The sequence below is a fragment of the Leucoraja erinacea genome, chromosome 17 (assembly GCF_028641065.1).
Source record: "Leucoraja erinacea ecotype New England chromosome 17, Leri_hhj_1, whole genome shotgun sequence".
NCBI lineage: Eukaryota > Metazoa > Chordata > Chondrichthyes > Rajiformes > Rajidae > Leucoraja > Leucoraja erinaceus.
In genome coordinates this window covers 8,822,522-8,844,139 of record NC_073393.1, presented here as the reverse complement: position 1 = coordinate 8,844,139, position 21,618 = coordinate 8,822,522, and the positions used below count along the sequence as shown (strand labels likewise).

The following is a 21,618-nucleotide window of genomic DNA, read 5'->3' as shown; positions in this document are numbered from 1 at the left end:
GCAACCAGTTGGAGTATGCAAAACAAATATTGAAATGGGCAACCAACACAATCTTATTCAGTTGGGAGAAGCATTGGAAAGATGAAACTCAACATTATTCTCTAAAGTGATGTGATCCACCACACAAATAGATACAGAGGGTTCGTGGAGGTTAAAGGGGAGACCTGGCATTGATGTTTGGCATGGGAGGGAAAGGGAAAATACCGATGAGGCGCAATTTGAGAAATGAACTTCAACTTGGTGATAAAGGCCCATGAATTATGGTTGGGAGTCAATGCAGTCACGTTTAAGGCAGCAGACAAAACCGACAGGGACACAAATAGAAAAAGGTTACCAATAGGGAATGTGTGCATTTTATACCCATTCATTAGATTTTAATTATACATGTTGTGTTGGCTTTTCCGACTGACTTATTTAAAAAAATCCAGAGCTAGCTGGAGAGGAGTTGACTGACTTATTAAAAAATCCAGAGCTAGCTGGAGAGGAGTTGAGAGTTGAGGAGGAAGGAGCAGAACACATTCCCAGTATATGTGAAAAAGGGTAACTTGATGCTTCTGAATTATTATAATTTCCATGCATACTTGATTAAAATGAATGGTGATGTTGAAAGGTTCTCAAACCACTATTTATGCAGTAATTGGATACTCTACTTCCTCATCAGCAGACCACATTCAGTACGAATTAACAACAATGACCATCAACACCGGAGCACCTCCAGACTGCTCATTACCCTGGCTCTAATTTCTCTATACCCATGATTGTGTATCCAGACAACCTTTTAATTTGCCAATGATCCAACCGATGTTGAATTAATAACAGGTAAAAGAGCCAGAGCACAAGGGAGAGACTGAAAATCTGCTGGCATGGTGCTGCAACAAAAGTTTTGCTCTCAATGGCAGCAAAACCAAGGGGCTGATTGTTGACTTCAGGAAGGGAAAGCTGAGGAACCTGTCTTCATTGATAGGACAATGATGGGGAGAGTCAACAGCTTCAATTCCTGGACGTACATATCTCGGAAGATCTGTCCTGGGCCCAGCACATGATGCAATCAATCAATAAGTAAGCTCATCAACGCCTCTACTTCCTTTGGAGATCGAGGAGATTCAGCACGAATACTCTATTCAACTTCTACAGGAACGCAGTAGAGAGCATACTGGTTGCGTCATGGCCTGGTTCGACACCTTGAACTTTCAGAAACTACGGTGATTACAGAGAGTGGTAGACACAGCCCAGTTCTTCTCCGGTACCAACTTCCTTAACTTTGAAGGGATCTATAAGAGGCACTGTCAAAAAGGGCAGCCCAGATCAAAGACCCACACCACTCTGGGCATGCTCATATCTCACTACTACCACTGGAAAGATGGTACAGGAACATGAAATCCAGGAAACCAAGTTTAATAAAAAGCTTCTTCCCAAAATTTTAATTAGGTTGTTGGATACTATACAACACAAACCTTAACAATGAACTACTATGCACTGAATCTTTGGTTACACTACAGATTAAAAAGTTTCCTGCGATAATACTAGTTATTTATTTATTGAAATTTTGATTGTTATATTTACGTGTAGCAGGCCTGTTAAGCTGCTGCAAGTAAGATATTCATTGTTGCTGGTATATATGACAATTAAACATCTTCACTCTACAAAATACATACCCTAAACTAAGCTAGTATTTTATCACGTTTGCATGGATAGCAATGGATATTTTCTAGAGTTTGTTGTCAAAAGTCAAGATAATCAAACTAATAAAAGGTTGATTTGGACGAACAATATATTATTTGCCCCAACAGGAAAATAATTCTGACTAAGTTCTCACAATTAATAATTATTTTCCACTGATAGTAAAAAGCACAAGTTGGGGTGAATTACAGGCCTGAGTAATACTTCTCTAGTTTTCATTAAAAATTGGATTTGCCCAAGAAAACAGATCAATTCCAAGTGATTAAAAAACTTGAATAAGATTGCTAAAATAAAAATCATTCTGTGTTACTCCATGATAAATGCATCTTTGTAAAACGAGACGGGCATGTCAATATTTCAAGAGTGAAAAAGCATTCTGCCCTCACAGATGCTGCTTGACTCATTGTGAAATTCTGGCAATTTGTTTGTTCTATCATCTATTTTGCTATCACATATTAGCCCACATATTCCCACTAAAAGCTGGCAGCTCCACTTTGAACTACTTGCTTTCATCAACACAGCAGGTTGAATGTTCAGGAATCGCAAGTAAAAGCAATCATCAACTTCTGACGAGTTCAGAGATTGTTATTCCCCTGTTTGGTATTCTTGAAATGAAGTGTTGTTTTACAAGATTATTTTCTTTCATCAAATAAAATAAAAAGACTTTACAGAAATCTTCATGTCAAATCAATATGAGAACGGTTATAAATCGGAACAACTTCCCAACCATTGTTCAACGTTTAAGTTGACAAAAAAATATTGTATTGGAATCCAGTTTCCAAAATATTAGCCGCCAAGAATTAAAATTACAGGCATGAGGGACAGACATCAAAAAGATGGAATGGAAAACTCACCAGTGTTCAAGACAAAATAATCCTAATCTTAAAGAGAAAAACACAGGAAACTTTGCACCTTGTCACAGTTCAAAAAGTTTTGTTATCATCAAGAAAGTGTGACTAATGGTATTTTCCTCTGATAACACTGCTCTGGTCCTTAACCTTCCTAATTCAAGGCCTCCCTCAAAACACATTTTGGGCCAGGTTTTCATGACAATACAAGGTGTTGCATGACAAATAATCAGTTTACTCCTTTCCAAGCAACATATCCTTGGGCCAGTTGACACCAGCTCACTGAATTTGTGCCACTTGGAGCACACCGGTTCTTCCATAATCTCCTGAGGATAGGCCACATGCCAACTGACTGGCAATGTCCTGAACAATACAATGCCATCTTTACAGTGAGAGCCAACCCTAGAATAGTGAATAGTCCTGCAAGAACCGAATGCTCACTAAAGGCATGTTGGCTTTCCAGTAAAGTGGCCCTTCAGAATACTGGGGCCATGTTATACAACTCCCAAGAGTACCGCCATGTTTGGAATGTTTCAACTCATTGTCTCAAACATGGCGACGAAGCAGTCTTCCAAACTAGACAAAGTATTTTTGGTCCTTTTGCTGTCAAATCAAAATTAAAATCTTGGAAATCTTTAGCTTTCAAATCAAAATTGAAATCTCCTAATGGGGAGTAAAAAGGGGATTACTGTGCACCCTTTCTTGCATAAAGATTTAGTCAACTTGGGGCACCTCAAAACAGAATCATGGTCGTGTGCTTCACATGCAAGAGGAAAATAATCATTGTCAAATTTGTAATTATTTAACATGCTTGAAATTCCTTTATAGGGAATGAGCTAATTACAATTTGTTTCATAAAATGCATTTGAGATGATTAAAACTGTCAGTACTGTCTGGACTGTTGGTAATGACACAAGGGTCAAGACATTCCACGGCAACATTGAACTTAATGGAGAGCACATCGTCACAGCAATGATTCAAGACACAGCAAGATGGACACAAAGTGCTGGAGGAATTCAGCGGGTCAGGCAACATCTCCGGAGAAAATGGATAGGTGACGTTTCGGGTCGGGACCTTCTTCAGACTGATTCCTGCCTGACTGATGGGAGATCTATGAGAATATAGTTAATTTGGCAACCAGCTCGTCAGCCCGATTTGAAAATCCTATCAATACTGACTGCATGCAGAGTACTCCAGCTCCAACACATGCCCTCTTTTCCTCATTTCTTCCTTTCTGGAATTTTATAGAGGTAGGTTATGATCATGAAACACACAAGACCCTTCCCTTCCTTAAGGATATTACAGAACCATTGACTGCACTATTACAGAGGAGGTAGGCCATGTTACATAATTCTGTAGTCCGTCACATTCAATTGGCTTCAACAGTTCTGACATTTCTCACATCCTCTTCGCCCATCCCATTGCTCCAGGGCTTCTCTACCCCCTCCAATAGCTCCAGGGCCTCACTCTCCCCTCCCTAAAACAGCTCCACTTCTTCCTTTCTACCTCTAATAGCTTAGAGATTTTCCTTCCCCCCTTCTCTCCAATAATGAGAGAGGATGACACTATGCATTCTATCACGATAGATGACACTATACATTCAAATCACATCTGCCAACGAATGGTTAAACCAATTATGCATTGAAACCTGTACTGCTTGAACTTGAGACATATGGGAGGTCAAACTATACATTTAACCCTTGCAGAAATGGGGCCTTCAACACCCGCCCAACACCTAACAAATCTGAATATTCTTCCTTATTATTTTCCAAACATTGTATACAGTTCCAAGAATGAACCCAGAACTTTGAGTTAATTTATTTTAATAGCCAAGCTTAATAGGAATTGATGCTCCATGTTATAAAAAGTTCAGTATGTCCAATAACTTGCATTCCCTTTATTCATTCATAGAGGTCCAATGAATTGGGTATTTATTAAGAGTTGTTTAAAGCTGCTGTGGGAAGCTTTGTTGACAATAGTTTTGCTGTTTCCTCGCTGGTCTTTACCCTCACGAAACCTGGATTTGTGAAAACAGGTTGGTTTGCCAGTTTTTAAGTTTCTAAAAACAGTACAAGCGGCATTAAAGTAAACCGAAAGGCACAAAACGCTGGAGTAACTCAGGGGGACAGGCAGCATCTCTGGAGAGAAGAAATGGGTGACTTTCAGAAAGCAGGAACAAAACAGAAAAGGCAGCTTCTTACATTTTATAGCTTTGAAAAAACAGTTGCAGATGCCTGTTCAAACTTGCAATCATTATCAACATGATTCAAACCATATACATTTCAAAATAATATGGGTATCAGATGAAATACCTGTATCATCTGTACAGTTTGTAACTTGACTAAATTATATTCATAAGAATGCTGGTTGACATGGACAAAATAATAAGGTAGAATTATTAGGGACAAACGGTATTGAGAAACCTTTGCCCTTGGACTCAAAATCTGGGAGATATGGATGAGGCTTTCGGCAATCAAAGAGACGTAACAGAGGTGATGCTGAAGACGGGAAGATAAACAATGTTAATAATGCTGCAGGTGCTCAAGATTAACCAACAGCAAATACAAAAGATATCTGGTTTGGTTCCACAACGATACCAGGAACAAAGATGAAACTATCAACTAGAACACAATTTAAGGCAGTGATTACCCAAACAAAAGTTAATTGATCGTGAATTGGTATTGGAGGAGGATGCTCTGGTCAACCACGAAGGTTCGTGACTGGTGAAGAAGTGTTACAGGCCAAAGTTAAGTTATCACGGTCACAATCAATAGTTTGAAGCTTGAGATTAGATAAAGACAGAACAGTACAGGAATAGGACTTTTGGCACCAAGTTTCCATGTCGAACATGATGCCAAGTTAAACTAATGTCCTCTGTCTGCATATGATTCATTTCCATCTATTCTCTGAATATTCATGTGCCCATCTAAAAGCATCAAATACTCCTATGGTATCTGCCTCCATTACCACACCCAGCAACGTATTCCAGGCACCCGTCACTCTGTGCAAAAGAAAACATTCCCTGCATATCTCCTTTAAACCTTGCCCCCATCACCTTAAAGCTGTGATCGGCAACCTTTTTTGCATAGGGGCCAGGGCCCATGTTTGTGAGCAGATGGAGGTAATAATAAATGGCGGTAATAATAATACATAACTAATTCGTAATTAGTAATAATACATAAATTAGTAATAATACATACGAATAATAGTTTCCACGTGTTTTTCAATAAGTTTTCTGCAATTTCAAGATTGCCTGCGTGCCCCGGGTCTAGCTGCAGTCGCCAGATCCCTCAAGTCCCCGGGATTAGCTGCAGTTCCCAGGTAGCCTGCGAGCCCCAGGTATAGCTGCAGTTCCCAGGTAGCCTGCGTGCCCCGGGACAGGCTGTACTGGCTGCAGTTTCCAGGTCGCCTGCGAAGCGCCCAGGTTGCGAAAACTGCGGGCCGGATGATTTTGTGTTACGGGCCGGATCTGGCCCGTGGACCGTAGGTTGCAGACTCCTGCCTTAAAGCTGTGCACTCTAAGTTTGTCCAAACACTCCTTGAACCCCAACACCTTCTAATCAAGGCAGCATACAGGTAAATCTATTCTGCACCTATTCCAAAACCATCACATTCTTCCTGTCATGGCACAAGAACTGCAAACAATCAGTGGTTAATTTGATTTGAAGGAGTTAGTTAATACTCACGGCTCTCTCCACTATATACTGTAGGATTATTATGTTAGATAGCTGGTGCAAAATAAATGTTCAACATTTCTTTTGGATAGTACTTCTAATGGTTTTTGTGTCGTCTTAATGCCAAGTAAATGGAAAACAATTCACAAATTTAATATTATTGCAATGTGTACATTAGTTTAAAAACAGAAATGTTGATATTTTGAGACACTGTAATTACATGTTGATTAATCATGTCTTTAGTTCGATACTTAACAGCAAGTGGTTCACTAGCTTATCAGTCTTTAGAAAAATGGATAACTCGATGTGGTGGAAAGTCCTTAACCTACATCTGCCCATGAAAGAGGATTTTCTCTTGAAGAAGCGATCAAGATTTTGGAGGTAGGTGGACAGAAGGCAGACTGGAATGGATTGGCTCTGGCCAGATATTTCAGAAAGATTTTAAATTAAGGCAATAGATCAAATGCTGTTTTTTATGTCCGAGAACTCCCACATCAGCAAGAAGTCTGTGAGCTCCAGTAGAGAGACAAGCACAGCTAGACTAACAATTCAGTACAGTACTGAGGTAGTATTCACCAATGGACATACTGTTTGTTCAACTGACACGATAAACAAATCTGTCCACTTTTGCAAATTTAAAACCATCAATGAGCCAGTGTTCTGTGGAACCAATGTAAAATGGCCAAATGATTTTTCACATTATAATAGACCACACTTCAAAAGTAAATAATTGGCTGGAAAATCATTCCAGTGCCTGTGTACACACTTTCACTATTGCTCTGCCTGTTTGATCTATGCAATAAAGTAACTTAGGAGTCAAAGTTTATAGAATTTCACTTGGTCTATCTTGGATCATATTTGGAAAACTTGGTCCAGTTCTGATATCGAAGAAGCACTGCTGTCACTCACTAGCTGGTAGAAATAGGGCAGTTTGAGGAAATTACTATTAATAGATATGACTAAATAGGTTTGAACAGGGATTTTATTTCCAGCAGACAATAGAATTGAGCTCACAAAATTCCATTGTAGCCAGACATTTTAATTTGCAATGTGTTGGAATCAAAAGACATAACACTCAAATTCACCTATCACAAATATGACAAGGAAAATACTATTTCAACCAAAAATACTTTCTAAAAGTTAATGATGAAAAAGACAAGATTTGTCTGAATCAGTTTACTTTAAAAGTAAGCAATTATTGAACATATAGAGAATTCACAATTAGCCTGGCAGAATTCTACTCACGTTCCACATCTTCTGATAGTATGATTTTCCAAGTTATTCATGTCCTTTCTCATTTTTTAGCATTAGCAAATAGAATAAACTTACGTTAACAACAATAATTCACACGGGCATGGTTTTAATTTGAGAGGGGCGAAGATTGAAGGAGATTTGTGGGGGAAGCTTTTTTTTCTATGCACAGAGGATGGTGTGTGCCTGGAATGTGCTGCCAGGGATGGTAGTAGAGGCAGATCCATTAGTGCATTTAGATAGGCATACAAATAAGCAGGGAATGTAGAGATATGGATCACATGCAGGCAGATGAGATTAGTTTAACTTGGCATCAAGTTCGGCGTGGATACTTTCTCTGGTCGACCTCAGCACCAATCAAGTATAGACATTGCACCACGTACTTTGGCTTGCACGATCGCGGTCTGGTTTGACTGGCATAACTGATCATTTATTATCTATTTATGTTATTGTGCTTATTGCGCCTATAAAGCTGCAGTAACTATAAAGTTCATTGCTCCCACCCCAGTGCATGTGATAATCATATCTTCACTCTTGAATTCCTCCTCAAGCTCCATTATAGAAGGACGTTCTTGCTTCTATTGTTCGAGCCTTTTGACCATCCTTTACTTTAATCATTCTACCATTTGAAACCCAGCTTCACTTTACAAGCTTTAGAAATCCTTTCACACATTAAATTAGTTTATGTTGGCATTATGTTCGGCACAGACATTGTGGTCCTGTGCTTATGTTGCACTTTTATACATTCTATGATAGGGATGGACCATAGCTTCAAACAAACTATTATGTAAGGAATGGAACCTCCTTATCGTTAGGTCTTTCACCCAACCATAAAGACAAAGAAAGGCCAGTCAAGTCAGTACATCACTTCTTTTCAATAAATCCATTTACAAAAATATCTTTGAGTTAAAATAATCATACTTAATAAAAATGGTACAAATTTCACAACTTCAATTTCTCTGACCAATACCTATAAATGTAGGAGTGATGCCCAAAGGCATGAAAAAATGTAGGTATTGAGTATTGAAGATGTGAGGTCATGATACAGTTGTACAAGACATTGGTGAGGCCATATTTAGAGTATTGTGTTGTTCTGGTCACCTTATTATTGTCAAGCTAGAAAGAGTGCAGAGAAGAGGATGGTCGCAGGTACTCGAGCACCTGAGCAATAGGGAGAGGTTCAACAGGCTAGGACTTCATTCCTTGGAGCGCAGGAGGATGAGGCTGAAGTTGGGCTGAAGGGCCTGTTTCCATGTTATATGACCATGTATCCTCTGAGTTGTGCAGTTAAAGGCAATAACTATGGGCGTGACAATTTAACCAAGGCAAAGACATTTTGAAAGAGTCAGGGACAGAAATACCAAATCACTTTGACAAGTTTGGATTAACGAGAGAAAGGTCTGCATGGATTTATAAAGGCAGATCGTGTTTAATTAACTTGATAAAGCTTTTTGATGAAGTAACAGTGAGGATCAATAAAGGAAATATGGTTGATGTGGTATATATAGACTTCCACAAACATACGGTAACGTGCCACGTAATTGTCTCGTCATCAAGTTTGAAGGCGATATTTAAAATTAACACATTTGTTAACTAACAGGAATTAGTGGTGGTGGAAGATTGTTTTCAGAAATGAAGAGAACAATGCAAAGTTTCCCCTGAAATATATATGAGGAACATTAATTTTAATAATGTTAAAACAAACAAGCAGATGACAAAACCTGGGGGAATTGTTAACCCCAAGTGCCATACAAAAACCTCAAGGTGATATAGAAAGACTAATATAATGGAGTGTAGGAAGGAATTGCAGCTGCTGGTTAACACTGAAGATAGACACAAAATGCAGAAGTAAATCAGGTCAAGCAACATCTCTGGAGAAACGGAATAGGTGAATTTTGGGGTCAAAACCAGAAGCCTGAACCTTGAAACTTAAGAGTTTTGACCCAAAATACACACCTATTTCTTTTCTCCAGAGATGCTGCCTGGTATAATGGAGTGATGGGTGGCAGATGAAAGTTAGTACTGTTTGGGGCTGTTTGTAATGGGGCTAATATCAAATAAGTGTAAAATGTGATGTTTTCCTCTTAATTGGGAAGAATGACAAAAAGATAACACAAACAAAAGCTTAACATTAATAATAGGTTAAAAACCGAAATCAGGGGATATAATATGTACATGGTTTATTGAAAGTATAGGGTAGGCCAAGAAAATTTTAAAAATATGCAGAACTTTGAATTTCATGAATTGAGTCATTGTACACAAGAGCAAGGAAGTCATGATGAATCATGACAAAATACTGGTCAGTGACGACTTGTCTACTATGACCAGTTCTTTGTGCCACGCTTAAGGAAATATATGAAGGCTTAGGAGGGGGCACAATAGAGATTTCCCAGAATGTTTCCAGGGATGACTTCAATGATGAGGTCAGACAGACTGGAGAAGCTGGAACAATGGATGCGAGGAGGTCTGATCGAGGTACTGAAAATCATGAAGACTGAGGTGGAGTAGAAGAGGAGGAACTGATCCCATTGGCAGAGGGGTCAAGAAGAATAAGGGAATGCAGAAAATAAGAGATTGGCAAAAAAAAATCCAAATGTAACACGGTAAATGGTTAGGATCTGTTTTATGCCCCTGTCCCACTTAGGAAACCTGAACAGAAACCTCTGGAGACTTTGCGCCCCACCCAAGGTTTCCATGCGGTTCCCGGAGGTTTTTGTCAGTCTCCCTACCTGCTTCCACTACCTGCAACCTCCAGCAACCACCTGCAACCTCCGGGAACCGTACGGAAACCTTGGGTGGGGCGCAAAGTCTCCAGAGATTTCCGTTCAGGTTTCCTAAGTGGGACAGGGGCATAATACAGTCTGACCCAGACAGGCCAATTCAATTGCAGCATTCAAAAGGAGACTATACAAGTACATGAAAAGTAGTAATTTGCAGGGATACAGGGAGAAGGGGGAAGAGTGAGAGCAGCAGGGTTGCTTTTGCATTGAGCCAGTAACAATTTGAAGCATGAACAGCTGCTTTCTGTGCTGCAAATAGCGAGTCTGAGATTCCATTAATTAAGGATTCCGAAATGACAACTTTTAAATAAAAAGAACAAATAGAAAAAAAAATCAAAAATGCACACTCTGCCCCCCCTTAGACAGGGTGTGCAAGTTAATGCTCTTTTTTGTGTACAAAGATAAATGAACACAAAGGGACCAAGTTTAAAAATAACACCCAACTTACAGCAATAGCTAAACAAATATTATTTTCAGTAGACTGACTTTGTTTAAAACAAGATTCCATCTCAACTTCTAATTTCACATTCCACTCACGTTAGAAAGCAGCCTGTTGTGACCTCACCATTGTACCAGGTCTGCATGTACTGCAAGGCACACAATATTAAACCCGAATCTATTTCCAAAATTATAGAGACCAGTTCCTAATTGTTAGAAGAAATTGTTATTCAGGACATTAGATCACATACTACATCAATATTTTTATAGAAGGTTTGGAGATTGAAGGGCGGGGAGAAGGGGTGAGACCAGAACGTAATAAAAAGAGAGAGAGAGAGAGAGAGAGAGAGAAGCAGCGGCTGACGAGAAACTTTAGAATGTTTATTTACTACTTACCATCAGAGCTCACTGTATCATTTGGATCTTGTGAACGATGCCTTCTCTCTCTGTAATCAACCCAAGCTACTCCTTCCAAAGCATCATAATCTGAAGGGTGCTGTTCGTCTACTGGCACCACAGTAAATTGATGCATTTTCCACAGTCAGTCTGTCTTCTTTTTACCCGAGCTGAAGAGCTGGGACTCCTTTGCTGAGGTTGCATTCCAACACTATGTGCTCACTTCCTCTGGGAGGAAAGAACTGCAGTCTGGAACTCCACCCAAAGCCAGAACTAGGGATCTCAGTAAACTGCTCAAAGCAATGGAAACAGAATCTTCAGCTTCGCCCCACAGCCCACCCAACTCCCAAGCCTAACTTCTAGGAAGTTTATAGAATACAAAAGTAAAGATAAAATAGAACAAAAATATAGAAACATTTATTTGAAAGTAACTTGAGAATTAAAAAAAAAATCATAGACAATGCCTTATAATAGCTAAACAAATTAAAATTAGATCTTTTTAAAATTGCCAAGAAAACAGCATAATACTTTGATTAACAATAGATAACATTTTAACTGAAATTAATAGCTTGCTTATACAACTTTGTTTAGTTTACAGTGCCAAATATTTTCCTCATCAACTAATTGGCAATATTAGTTTGTTAGCAACAGCTCCCCAGAAACAAAGGAATTTGAATCCAAACTTTTATATTTGGTCATAAGCGTGTACAGAGACCATTGAAATAGATATTTCACATTTCCTTACAACACATTCATCCCATGAAGTCTGTAGGAGTTCTCAGAGCGATCCCTCTCTTTTCTATAATCTACTCCCTCTAATATCCCCATCAACTCCTTCCAATTATTCTACCACCCACTTACACATCGGCAATTTAACAGCCAACTCTCAAATACACTCTGTGCTCAACAGTGTCATTTCAGTCTCTGCTGAATCCTTTTGTTATTGACCATGTACTCGACCTTATGAACTCACACAATGAGTACAGAGTTTGGGATAGCCATATCACACCCTGTTGAACAGGCCCTGTGCTCCTCTACCAGCAGTTCCCAATACATTGTGTTGATAAGGTGTACTTAATGGCACCACTTGGATATCCCATTATCTGCCTCAGATTAATCTCTGAAAACCTTCATGTATTTTACCAGCTCTGGGCATGACTATTCCAATGCATTCCTTGGGTATCTTTATTATATTTTGTGAACTTGAGGGCATCTAAAACTGATGTTTGTGACCTAATCCATACAGTTTCTTTCACCCTTCACCCCTGTGTTTCCTAAACTACACTGGCTGTCAGTCCAGCAATTCTTCCATTTTAAAGCTCTTATCCTTGTCTATGGATGCTTACAATTATGATTTTATACTCAGCATCTGAACAGAGGCTGGGTGGGAGGAAGTAGTAAATTCGCTGTGGTATTCGTAGATTTGTAATGCACATTTGTCAAGTCAAGTTCATTGTGATATGCGCTAGTTCCATGAGTTATACGTACAATGAAAATCTAACTTTCAGCTATAAGCACTGGCCCTGACAAACACAAAAATACAAATCATACATAAATTACATCAAAATTTATAAAAAATAGACTATGCATAATGAAAATAAGGCATTCACACCAATCATAGTTAGAAAAAAAACAAATATCTGGCAGTGATTCTGTAGTATTTTATTGTCGAGATAGGATTAGATTGGTACAAGAACCTGATATTTGGAGGAAGATAATTATTCCCAATTTACTGGTGTGTGACTTCTGGATTCTGTACCTCCTGCTCAATGGGAGCAGCAAGGAGATGGCATCTTTGATGGCAGATGCTGTCTTCTTGAGGTGGTATCTCATGCAGATGCATTTTTATGGAGGGGGTGGCACTGCCCCGGATGAGAATATTGAGAGAACTACTTTCTGCAGCCGCTTGCATTCTTGTGCATTGAAATTACCATACAGGGCCATGAAGCAAACAGGGTACTTTCTACAATGCATCTGTAGACGTTTGGTGAGAGTATTCAGAGGCATGCCAAATATCTTTGAATCGCTAAGAAAGTAGAGTCACAGGTGCGCTGTTTTCATATTATCACTATGTGCTGGGATTAGGAAAGGTCATCTGAGCTATTTAGGCCCAGAAATTTGAAGCTGCTAACTTTCTGCATCATTGCCCCACAAATGAACACAGGCATATGGTATCCTGACTTCCCCTTTCTGAGGTCAGTAAATAGTTCCTTGGATAGAAGGAATGCTGGAGTAATTCAGCGAGTCAGGCAACATTTCTGGTGAAAAGAGAGAGGTGATGTTTCAGGTCGGAACCCTTCTCCAGACGGTCGGTGTAAGCTAGCATCTGCAGTTCCTTTGGACACAACTAGTTCCTTGGTCTTGATATCGAGCGGAGAGATCATTGAGGCAGTAGTACTCGACTAGGCGTTCTATCTTCACCTTGTACACCGACTCATCACCACAGGTGATTCCGCCAACCACAGTGTTGTTGTCGGCAAATGTATAGATCACTTTGGAGTCATGGGTATAGAGAAAGTTGTCATGGGTATAAAGAAAGTAGAGCAGGAAGCTAAACATGTAGCCTTGAAGTGCACCTGTGTGTGATGGTCAATGAGATGTTGCAACTGATCCACACTGTTTGAGGTCTGCCGCTGAGGTAGTCAAGGACCCAGTTTCAAATGGAGGTGCAGAGCCCAAGGTCTGGGCTAACCCATTACTTGGAATGGACATGGAGAAATACAGAAAGGGAAGTGTCAAATGGATCATAATTTCCCTGATTAAATTCTAATCGGCAAATAATCGTTCTTTTGAAAATAATGGGCACAGGTTGCAAGAGATGTTTGTGTAAATGAAAATAATTTAGCCATGCTATCTTATTCTGAAAAGGATCTTTAAAATTCAACAGTACCCTTTGTAAGTAAAGTAATGCAGCATTTTGAGACATAGTGTACCCTACACTGTTCTTCTGAAGGTACATCATGGACTATGTTAGATAAACCCAGAGTTTTGGTCACGATACCTCCCATGCACACCCCTCAAAAAATGAACACTGGACCAATGATCAAAAAGTTTGATCGTATATTTTCTAACAAATGAAAAAAAGAGCATTCCATTTGCAGATTAGCTTTCAAAAATCAAAATTCAAGTAATTACTGAATAAACATTTAGGAAATGCAGCTTTATCACCTACTAACATTAAAGAACAGAATGTACCAAGGCAATGATATACTATTAAATTAACGAGAATGCAAACAGTTTCAGCCTCAGGAAAAGATTAACTGGAATTATGCAAGTTTGCACAACAGTGAACCAACATCAAACCTCACAGACAACAAAAACTTGTAGTATTTTTCAAAGAAAGAAAAATGTTAGTGGACTGTCAACAATTTAAACCTGCATCTTGAGTAATTATAGTAGCCTTGAAACTTCCATCCTACTGAAATAAAACTCTATTTTTAAGGTTTACAATCTTATGCAATATTTACGTTTCTCAATGACTGGTTAGTATATCCCAGTAAGAAAGTTGTTAAGCATTTGGTTTGCAATCATCTCTTCACCTTTCCTCTTCAAGTTACTTGTGTCAGGAATATCATTCTGGTAACCATAATTAATGAGCTTGTACAATGGGATAATGATGAGAATAACCAATCCTAACCAGTTCTGTAAAGTTGCATTGTCAATTCCTGATTCTTATACTCAATGCCCTGAACTACAAAAGCAACCATACCATATATGCATTCCAACTACAATGGTTTCTACTATTTTCAATCATCATCACAGCAAGGAAAGGCCACATGGCTTCAGGATGCAGATGACATTACCAGTATAATCCAAATATTTTCTCAGAAATATCTATATACTGCTACAGCAGTGCCTGGAATTTAAAAAAACAGGACAAACCTCAGGCGTATTGGGCTAAAAAAAAAAAAAAAAAGATCACAGGTGACTAGAAAATAAAAAAATGTTGCAGATCATCACCCAGGGCAAAATTAGCTTGCACTTGAAAAGGTATTACAATCTTGAAAAGAAAGCGACTTAGAAAAACAAGCATGCAAAGGCAAAATAATTTAATTTATACAAAATTTAAATGCCTCTGATATAAAGGAATTTAGGTTTAATGGAAACATAGGTAATAGGCAGGTGTATACTTCACACTTGCTAGGATTAAACTCCATCTGCCATTCCTCAACCATTTCCATAGCTGATCTACATCCCGCTGTATAACTTGATAGCCTTCCTCAGTCCACAACCCCAGCAATCTTGGTGTCATTGGCAAAATTACAAACCAACCCGTCTACATTTAAGTAATTCATATATATCACAAACCAACAGAGGTTCCAGCACTGATCCCTGCGGAACACGACTGGTCACAAATCTCCATCCTGAATATTGTCCTTCCATAACAACCCTGCCTTCAGTAAGCCAGTTCTGAATCCGTGCGACCAAGTCCAACATCCGACAACATCCACCGTCCTACCCTCATCGCCTTCTCATAAAACTTGACCAAGTTAGCAAGACATGACCTGCCCTCTCTACAAAGCCATTCTGACAGTCCCTAATTAACCCATTCTCTATCAAATGAGAGTAAATCCTGTTCAGAAGTACCCCTTCAATAGCTTCCCTATTAGGCGAAGCTCACCGGCTTCAACATCCCTTCAACATTAGCTACTCTCCAGTGCTCCAGGATCTCCCCTATGGCTAGAGAAGACACATAGATATCCATCAAGGCTCCCGCAATCTCCTCTCTTGCCCTTCTCAACGACTTGGGATAAATCCCATCTTGTCCTGGGGATTTATCCATTTTAATGCTCTTCAAGAGCCCTAACACCTTCTCCTTCTTAATCTCAGACTGGCCTTGCAAATTAGTATTCTCTACACTGATCGCAAAGTCCACCACTTCCTTCTCCTTGGTGAAAACAGATGCAAAGTACTTGCTTAGTATTTCACCTAAAACCCCACACTGCAGGCACAAATTGCCTTCATCGGTCCTACTTTCCCCCTGGTTACCCCCTTGTTTCTAAAATGCTTTGGGATTTTCTTTAATTCGACTCCCCAAAGCCATGCCTTTTGGCCATTCTAACAGCCCACTTCTGTTTTTTCCTCCTTTCTTTGTATTACTCAAAGGTCTGGTCTGATTTCATCCTCTTAAACCTTGCATGCACTCCTTTTTACTTTTTGACTAAATTTACAACCCCTTTAGTCATCTGAGCTTCCCTTCCTTTGCCATCTTTGTCCCTCCTCCTCACTGGAACATGCCGGTTCTAAACCTCAACCACTAGTTTTTAAATGACTTCCACGTCAGAAAACAAAAATGGTGCAGAATTTAATTGGAACATTATCTGGGGCTAAATTATCTTATACCTAAAAAGGTAAAACTATCTTGAAAAGAATGCGACTTAGAAAAAACAAGCAAGAGAATTTCATTTGTATAAAATTTAAATGAAAGGAATTTATAATTGGTTTCATAGAAATATAGATAATAATAGACAGGGGTACATTATACAACCCTTTATAAAAACATAGAAAATAGGTGCAGGAGTAGGCCATTTGGCCCTTCAATAATATGATCAAGGTTAATCATCCAAAATTAGTACCCCGTTCCGGCTTTTTCCTCCTTATCCCTTGATTCCCCATAGCCTCAAGAGCTAAATATAACTCTCTCTTGAAAACATCCAGTGAATTGGCCTCCATTGCCTTCTGTGGCAGAGAATTCCATAGATTCACAACTCTCTGGGTGAAAACATTTTTCCTCATCTTAGTCCTAAATGGCCTACCCCTTATTCTTAAACTGTGACCCCCTGGTTCTCGATTACCCTAACATCGGGAACATTTTTCCTGCATCTACCCTATCCAATCCTCTAAGAATTTTATATTTTTCTATAAGATCCCCTCGCATTCTTCTAAATTCCAGCGAATACAAGCCCAGTCGACCCATTCTTTCATCATACATCAGTCCCGTCATTAACCTGGTGAACCTACGCTGCATTCAACACAGTCATGACTGATCTTCCAGTTCAGGAAACTTACCACCTACACCCTATATCACTCAATCCCTTTTTAAAGGGGTTTGTTAAACAAAACGAAAAGAGGCACAAAACCAAAAGAGGCAGAAAATCTGTTTTTTTTTTACATCTCTAACAAGATTGAACATCTGAAGGCATGAAATAACACAGCAGTAAGAGTTATGGAATGCGCAATCAGTTTTTCCTGTTGGATCTAGTGAGTACAAGTACTCTAATGTTTGTTCTGATCTATACTTGTGCAGTTCCTAAAACATGTTGCCTGATTGTGGTCAATACAGTAAAATGAACTGCTTTTGCATTTATCCAATAAAACATAGCTGTGGCCCTCTGCTGTTCATACTCGAGAACTTTATCACATTTTCTTCAGTCAACAATTCTATAAAGACATTGTTAATTTCAACTTGATATAAAGCAAACTAAGAGTTTTAATTATATGCATGTTTAGTAGAATATTGAAGTCGATAACAGCTGTTACACATGAAACTGGTGGCAGTCAACTCTTTAATGAAACTGGAGAAACTCAGCAGGTGAGGCAGCATCTATGGAGCGAAGGAATGTCTGAAGAAGGGTCTCGACCCAAAATGCTGACGATTCCTTCGCTCCATAAATGCTGCCTCACCCCTGCTGAGTTTCTCCAGTTTTTTTGTCTACCTTCGATTTTTCCAGCATCTGCAGTTCTTTCTTATACATTCTTTAATGAAACTAGTAATTCGAAAATTCAATAGTTATGGCACATCGCCTTTATCTTTGTAGAGTTTATACAAATGCAAGAGGAGTTGAATCTTAGAATCATGTTATTTTGTCACCAATACACAAACTCCCACCCACTCACTCCCCCCCACAAGGTATGGTGCTGTAATCAACAATTTCAAGTGAACCACACTTATTGTCCTGCCTCCCCGTTCTCTGCCCCTACCTCACTAATCTCTTCAACTCCTCATTGCCCCAAGGAATTGTCCCCTCCGCTTTCAAAACTGCTGCTGTCACACCAATCTTAAAGAAACCTGGTCTTGATCCCTCCTCTCTCATTAACTATCGCCCAATCTCAAACCTCCCCTTTCTTTCAAAAACCCTGGAGCGTATCGTTGCGTCGCAACTTAATTCCCACCTCCTTGCGTATAACCTACTTGAACCCCTCCAATCTGGCTTTCGCCCCCTCCATAGCACAGAAACTGCTCTCCTCAAAGTCCTCAACGACCTCCTCACCTCTGCTGACACTGGTTCCCTCAACATCCTCATCCTCCTCGACCTGAGCGCAGCCTTCGATACAGTGAACCACAACATCCTGTTCACCAGACTCAAAGACCTCGGCATTGAAGGCTCTGCACTCAGCTGGCTCCGTTCCTACCTTTCCAACAGATCCCACTTCATCTCTCTCCACAACCACACCTCTGCTACAGCCACAGTCACTCAAGGCGTTCCCCAAGGCTCCGTACTCAGCCCTCTCCTCTTCATCATCTACATCCTCCCCCTTGGTCAGATACTCCGCCACTTCAACCTGGACTTCCACTGTTACGCCGATGACACCCAGATCTACCTCGGCACCAAATCCCCCCACAAACCCCCCCCCTCTCCCATATCAACTCCTGTTAGTCAGCTATAAACACCTGGATGCAACATAACTTCCTCAAACTCAACAGCGATAAGACAGAATTCCTCCTCATAGGCTCCAAAGCCACACTCAGCAAAATCAATAACCCCACTCTCACCATCGACGGCACCACTGTCTCCCCATCTCCCAAGGCCTGCAACCTTGGCGTGATCTTTGATTCCACCCTCTCCCTTGAGCCTAACATCCGCCATGTCATTAAAACCTCCTTCTTTCATCTCTGCAACATCGCCAAACTCAGACCCTTTCTCACACCTCCTGCTGCTGAAAGATTCATCCATGCCTTCATCTCCTCCCGACTGGACTATTGCAACTCACTTCTCCTTGGCATCAGCTCCACCTACATCAACCGACTCCAACTGGTCCAGAACGCAGCCACCCGACTCATCACCCACACCAAATCCTGGCATCACATCACTCCAGTCCTCAAACAACTTCACTGGCTTCCCATCTCCCACCGGATCACCTACAAAATCCTGATCCTCACCTACAAAGCCCTCCACCATCTGGCCCCCCCCCCATATCTCACTAACCTCCTCTCCCCCTACCAACCCTCACGGTCCCTCAGATCCACATCAGCCGGTCTCCTCTCCATCCACAAGTCCAACCTCCGCAGTTTTGGGGACAGAGCCTTCTCCAGGACAGCTCCCAGGCTCTGGAACTCCCTCCGCCAACTGATCCGCAATTCCTTGTCCCTCACCATCTTCCAGTCCCGCCTCAAGACCCATCTCTTCACCTCTGCCTATCCTTAGCCCCACGTCCCCCTCCCTTTTCATCTGTACATTAATTGTCTCATATTGTGTTTTGAATTGTATACTGTCTTTACTTTGTGTACTAGTCATGTCTCTACTATTTATTTCATTCCCCTTACATGTTTTTCCTCTACCTGCTAAATTTTTGTAAGGTGTCCTTGAGACTCTTGAAAGGCTCCCATAAATAAAATTTATTATTATTATTATTATTATTATTATTATTGTCATAAAAGTCAGAGGTATGATCCAAGTATTTAAGCTATATTTTAAATCTGATTCATTAAACCACATCTCCAAAACAGCTTTAGGTCCTTTAAAATTAATGTGGTAATAAAAATATAAAAACAGAAAACATTTCAGACAATCAAAAGATCAGGCATCATCAATGGAGAGAGAAGCAGAGTTAATATTTTAGGTTGACATTCCACCAAAAGAAAAGAGAATTTGACCTTGTTAAAATCTTTAGAAGGGCAGAGGGCATACAGAGGGAAATGAATGCAATAGGGTGGACACCAAAATTGACCAGGTGACACAAATGCTATTAATACTACCTGAGCGAGGGTGATACATGCTTGTTAATATAACTGTTATTTCTGATGGGAAGGAAATAATTGAGGGCATTCAACAGAGAAGAAAAGTACTTGAACTATAAGATGCAGAACATAGGATTTGTGTAAATTTGAAATAAAGAGAATGCTAGAAATGCTTAGATGACCGGGAAGCATTTAGAGAATGAGAAAAAACTGAGTTAAAAACTAAAAGATGCATCAGGCAACATGGAAACATATCCTTTCGTCCACTACATCCATGAGAGCCATCAAGAATCTATCTACACAAATCAGTTTTCAGCATTTGGCCTTCCAGCATTCTGTCTGATGAAGGGTCTTGACCCGTAACATGACCCATTCCTTCTCTCCAGAGATGCTGCCCAACCCATTGAGTTATTCCAGCATTTTGTGTCTACCTTCGATTTAAACCAGCATCTGCAATTCTTTCCTACACATTTGGCCCAGTCTTACCTCTGGCTCACACTACCTGTAGAACATTTGGGCAGGTGACTGCATTTCGGGCTAATAGATTCCAAACGTCAACGCTAAACTGTGTACAGGGTGGCCAGAAGTTGTTCTGATTTCACATTTTAAATAACAGAGAGCGTGTAGGAAGGAACTGCAGATGCTGGTTTAAACTGTAGACGCAAAATACTGGAGTAACTCAGCGGGACAGGCAGCATCTCTTTAATAGCAGAGCACTGTTGGCATATCATGCTGTGAAATGATCTAATATAAACAATATTAGTCGAGTGAAAAAATTGTCTAGGTCACCCACCCATTCACCTCCAAAGCAACACAATGAAATCAAATAACTTTATTTGAAGGGTCTACAATTTAACATGTCTGCCAAGGGAGGAGAATCTGACCATGTACACTATACAATACAAGTTGTATGCTCAAGACTATGGAGTGAGAGTCTGAACCCACAATGGCAAACCTGAGTTTTGCCCAAATCCCTTGAAACCTTCCCTATCCATGTACTTGTACAAGTGTTGAGAACTCTACCAGTGCTGAGAACTCTTCAAGTGTTCATAGTTGTCCAAGCCTGCTATCAGGGGCAAGGCTGGTACCCAAGCCAAGGCAGTAAAAGTCAGGTTGTCCTAGATGTACTTGTTTATTGGCATAAACATCCCTAGAACAGCCCACCTGATCCACTGAAGATTATTGCTCTGCTCGAGGTGGAAGTCTCAGCTCTTTCAAGTTCTTCTCCAACGTTACACGAGTCCTGCTTCCTTTCCTCGCGGGCTTCCCCATCCTTGCCTCTTCTGCCTTTCCCCTTAATGAAGGTAATGATGAACCTGCCCCTTGACATCCTGCATGTGGAGTCAAAGCTGACACTCAATCTCAACCCAGCCACTCAACCCCCCAACAACTATCCTCGCCTTCCTCCATCATCTTCACTCTGGCGGTTATTCCCGCCCCTCCCCGTCCACGTCAGTTAACCCTCCCGTTTCCATTAGTGACGAGTTGCGAGACCGAGCATCCAGCGGCCATTTTCCTTCCTCCTTCCCCTCCCCCGTCACCAGCGGCTGATATCTGCGGCCAACGCGCCTGCGCAGATTCCGAAAGGGACTCTGGGTGCTGTAGTCCCACTGAGAGACTTGGATGCACTAGGTCGTTCATAGGGACTACAT

At 40.4% G+C, this 21,618-nt stretch overlaps 1 protein-coding gene across 2 annotated transcripts in view; it reads right to left on the bottom strand.

Moving 5' to 3' along the window:
• slc12a4 (solute carrier family 12 member 4) overlaps positions 1-21,463 on the bottom strand; it is a 67,539-nt gene extending 46,076 nt beyond the window's left edge. Inside the window, exon 1 of one of the 2 annotated variants that reach the window (XM_055648449.1) lies at positions 21,131-21,463. In XM_055648449.1, coding sequence (XP_055504424.1) covers positions 21,131-21,296 — 166 coding nt within the window. In that variant the 5' untranslated portion in view covers positions 21,297-21,463. Of the gene's footprint in view, positions 1-11,067; positions 11,389-21,130 lie in introns of those variants that run through there. The other variant, XM_055648450.1, reaches the window with a different exon arrangement.
• Between the last annotated feature and the right edge of the window lie 155 nt (positions 21,464-21,618).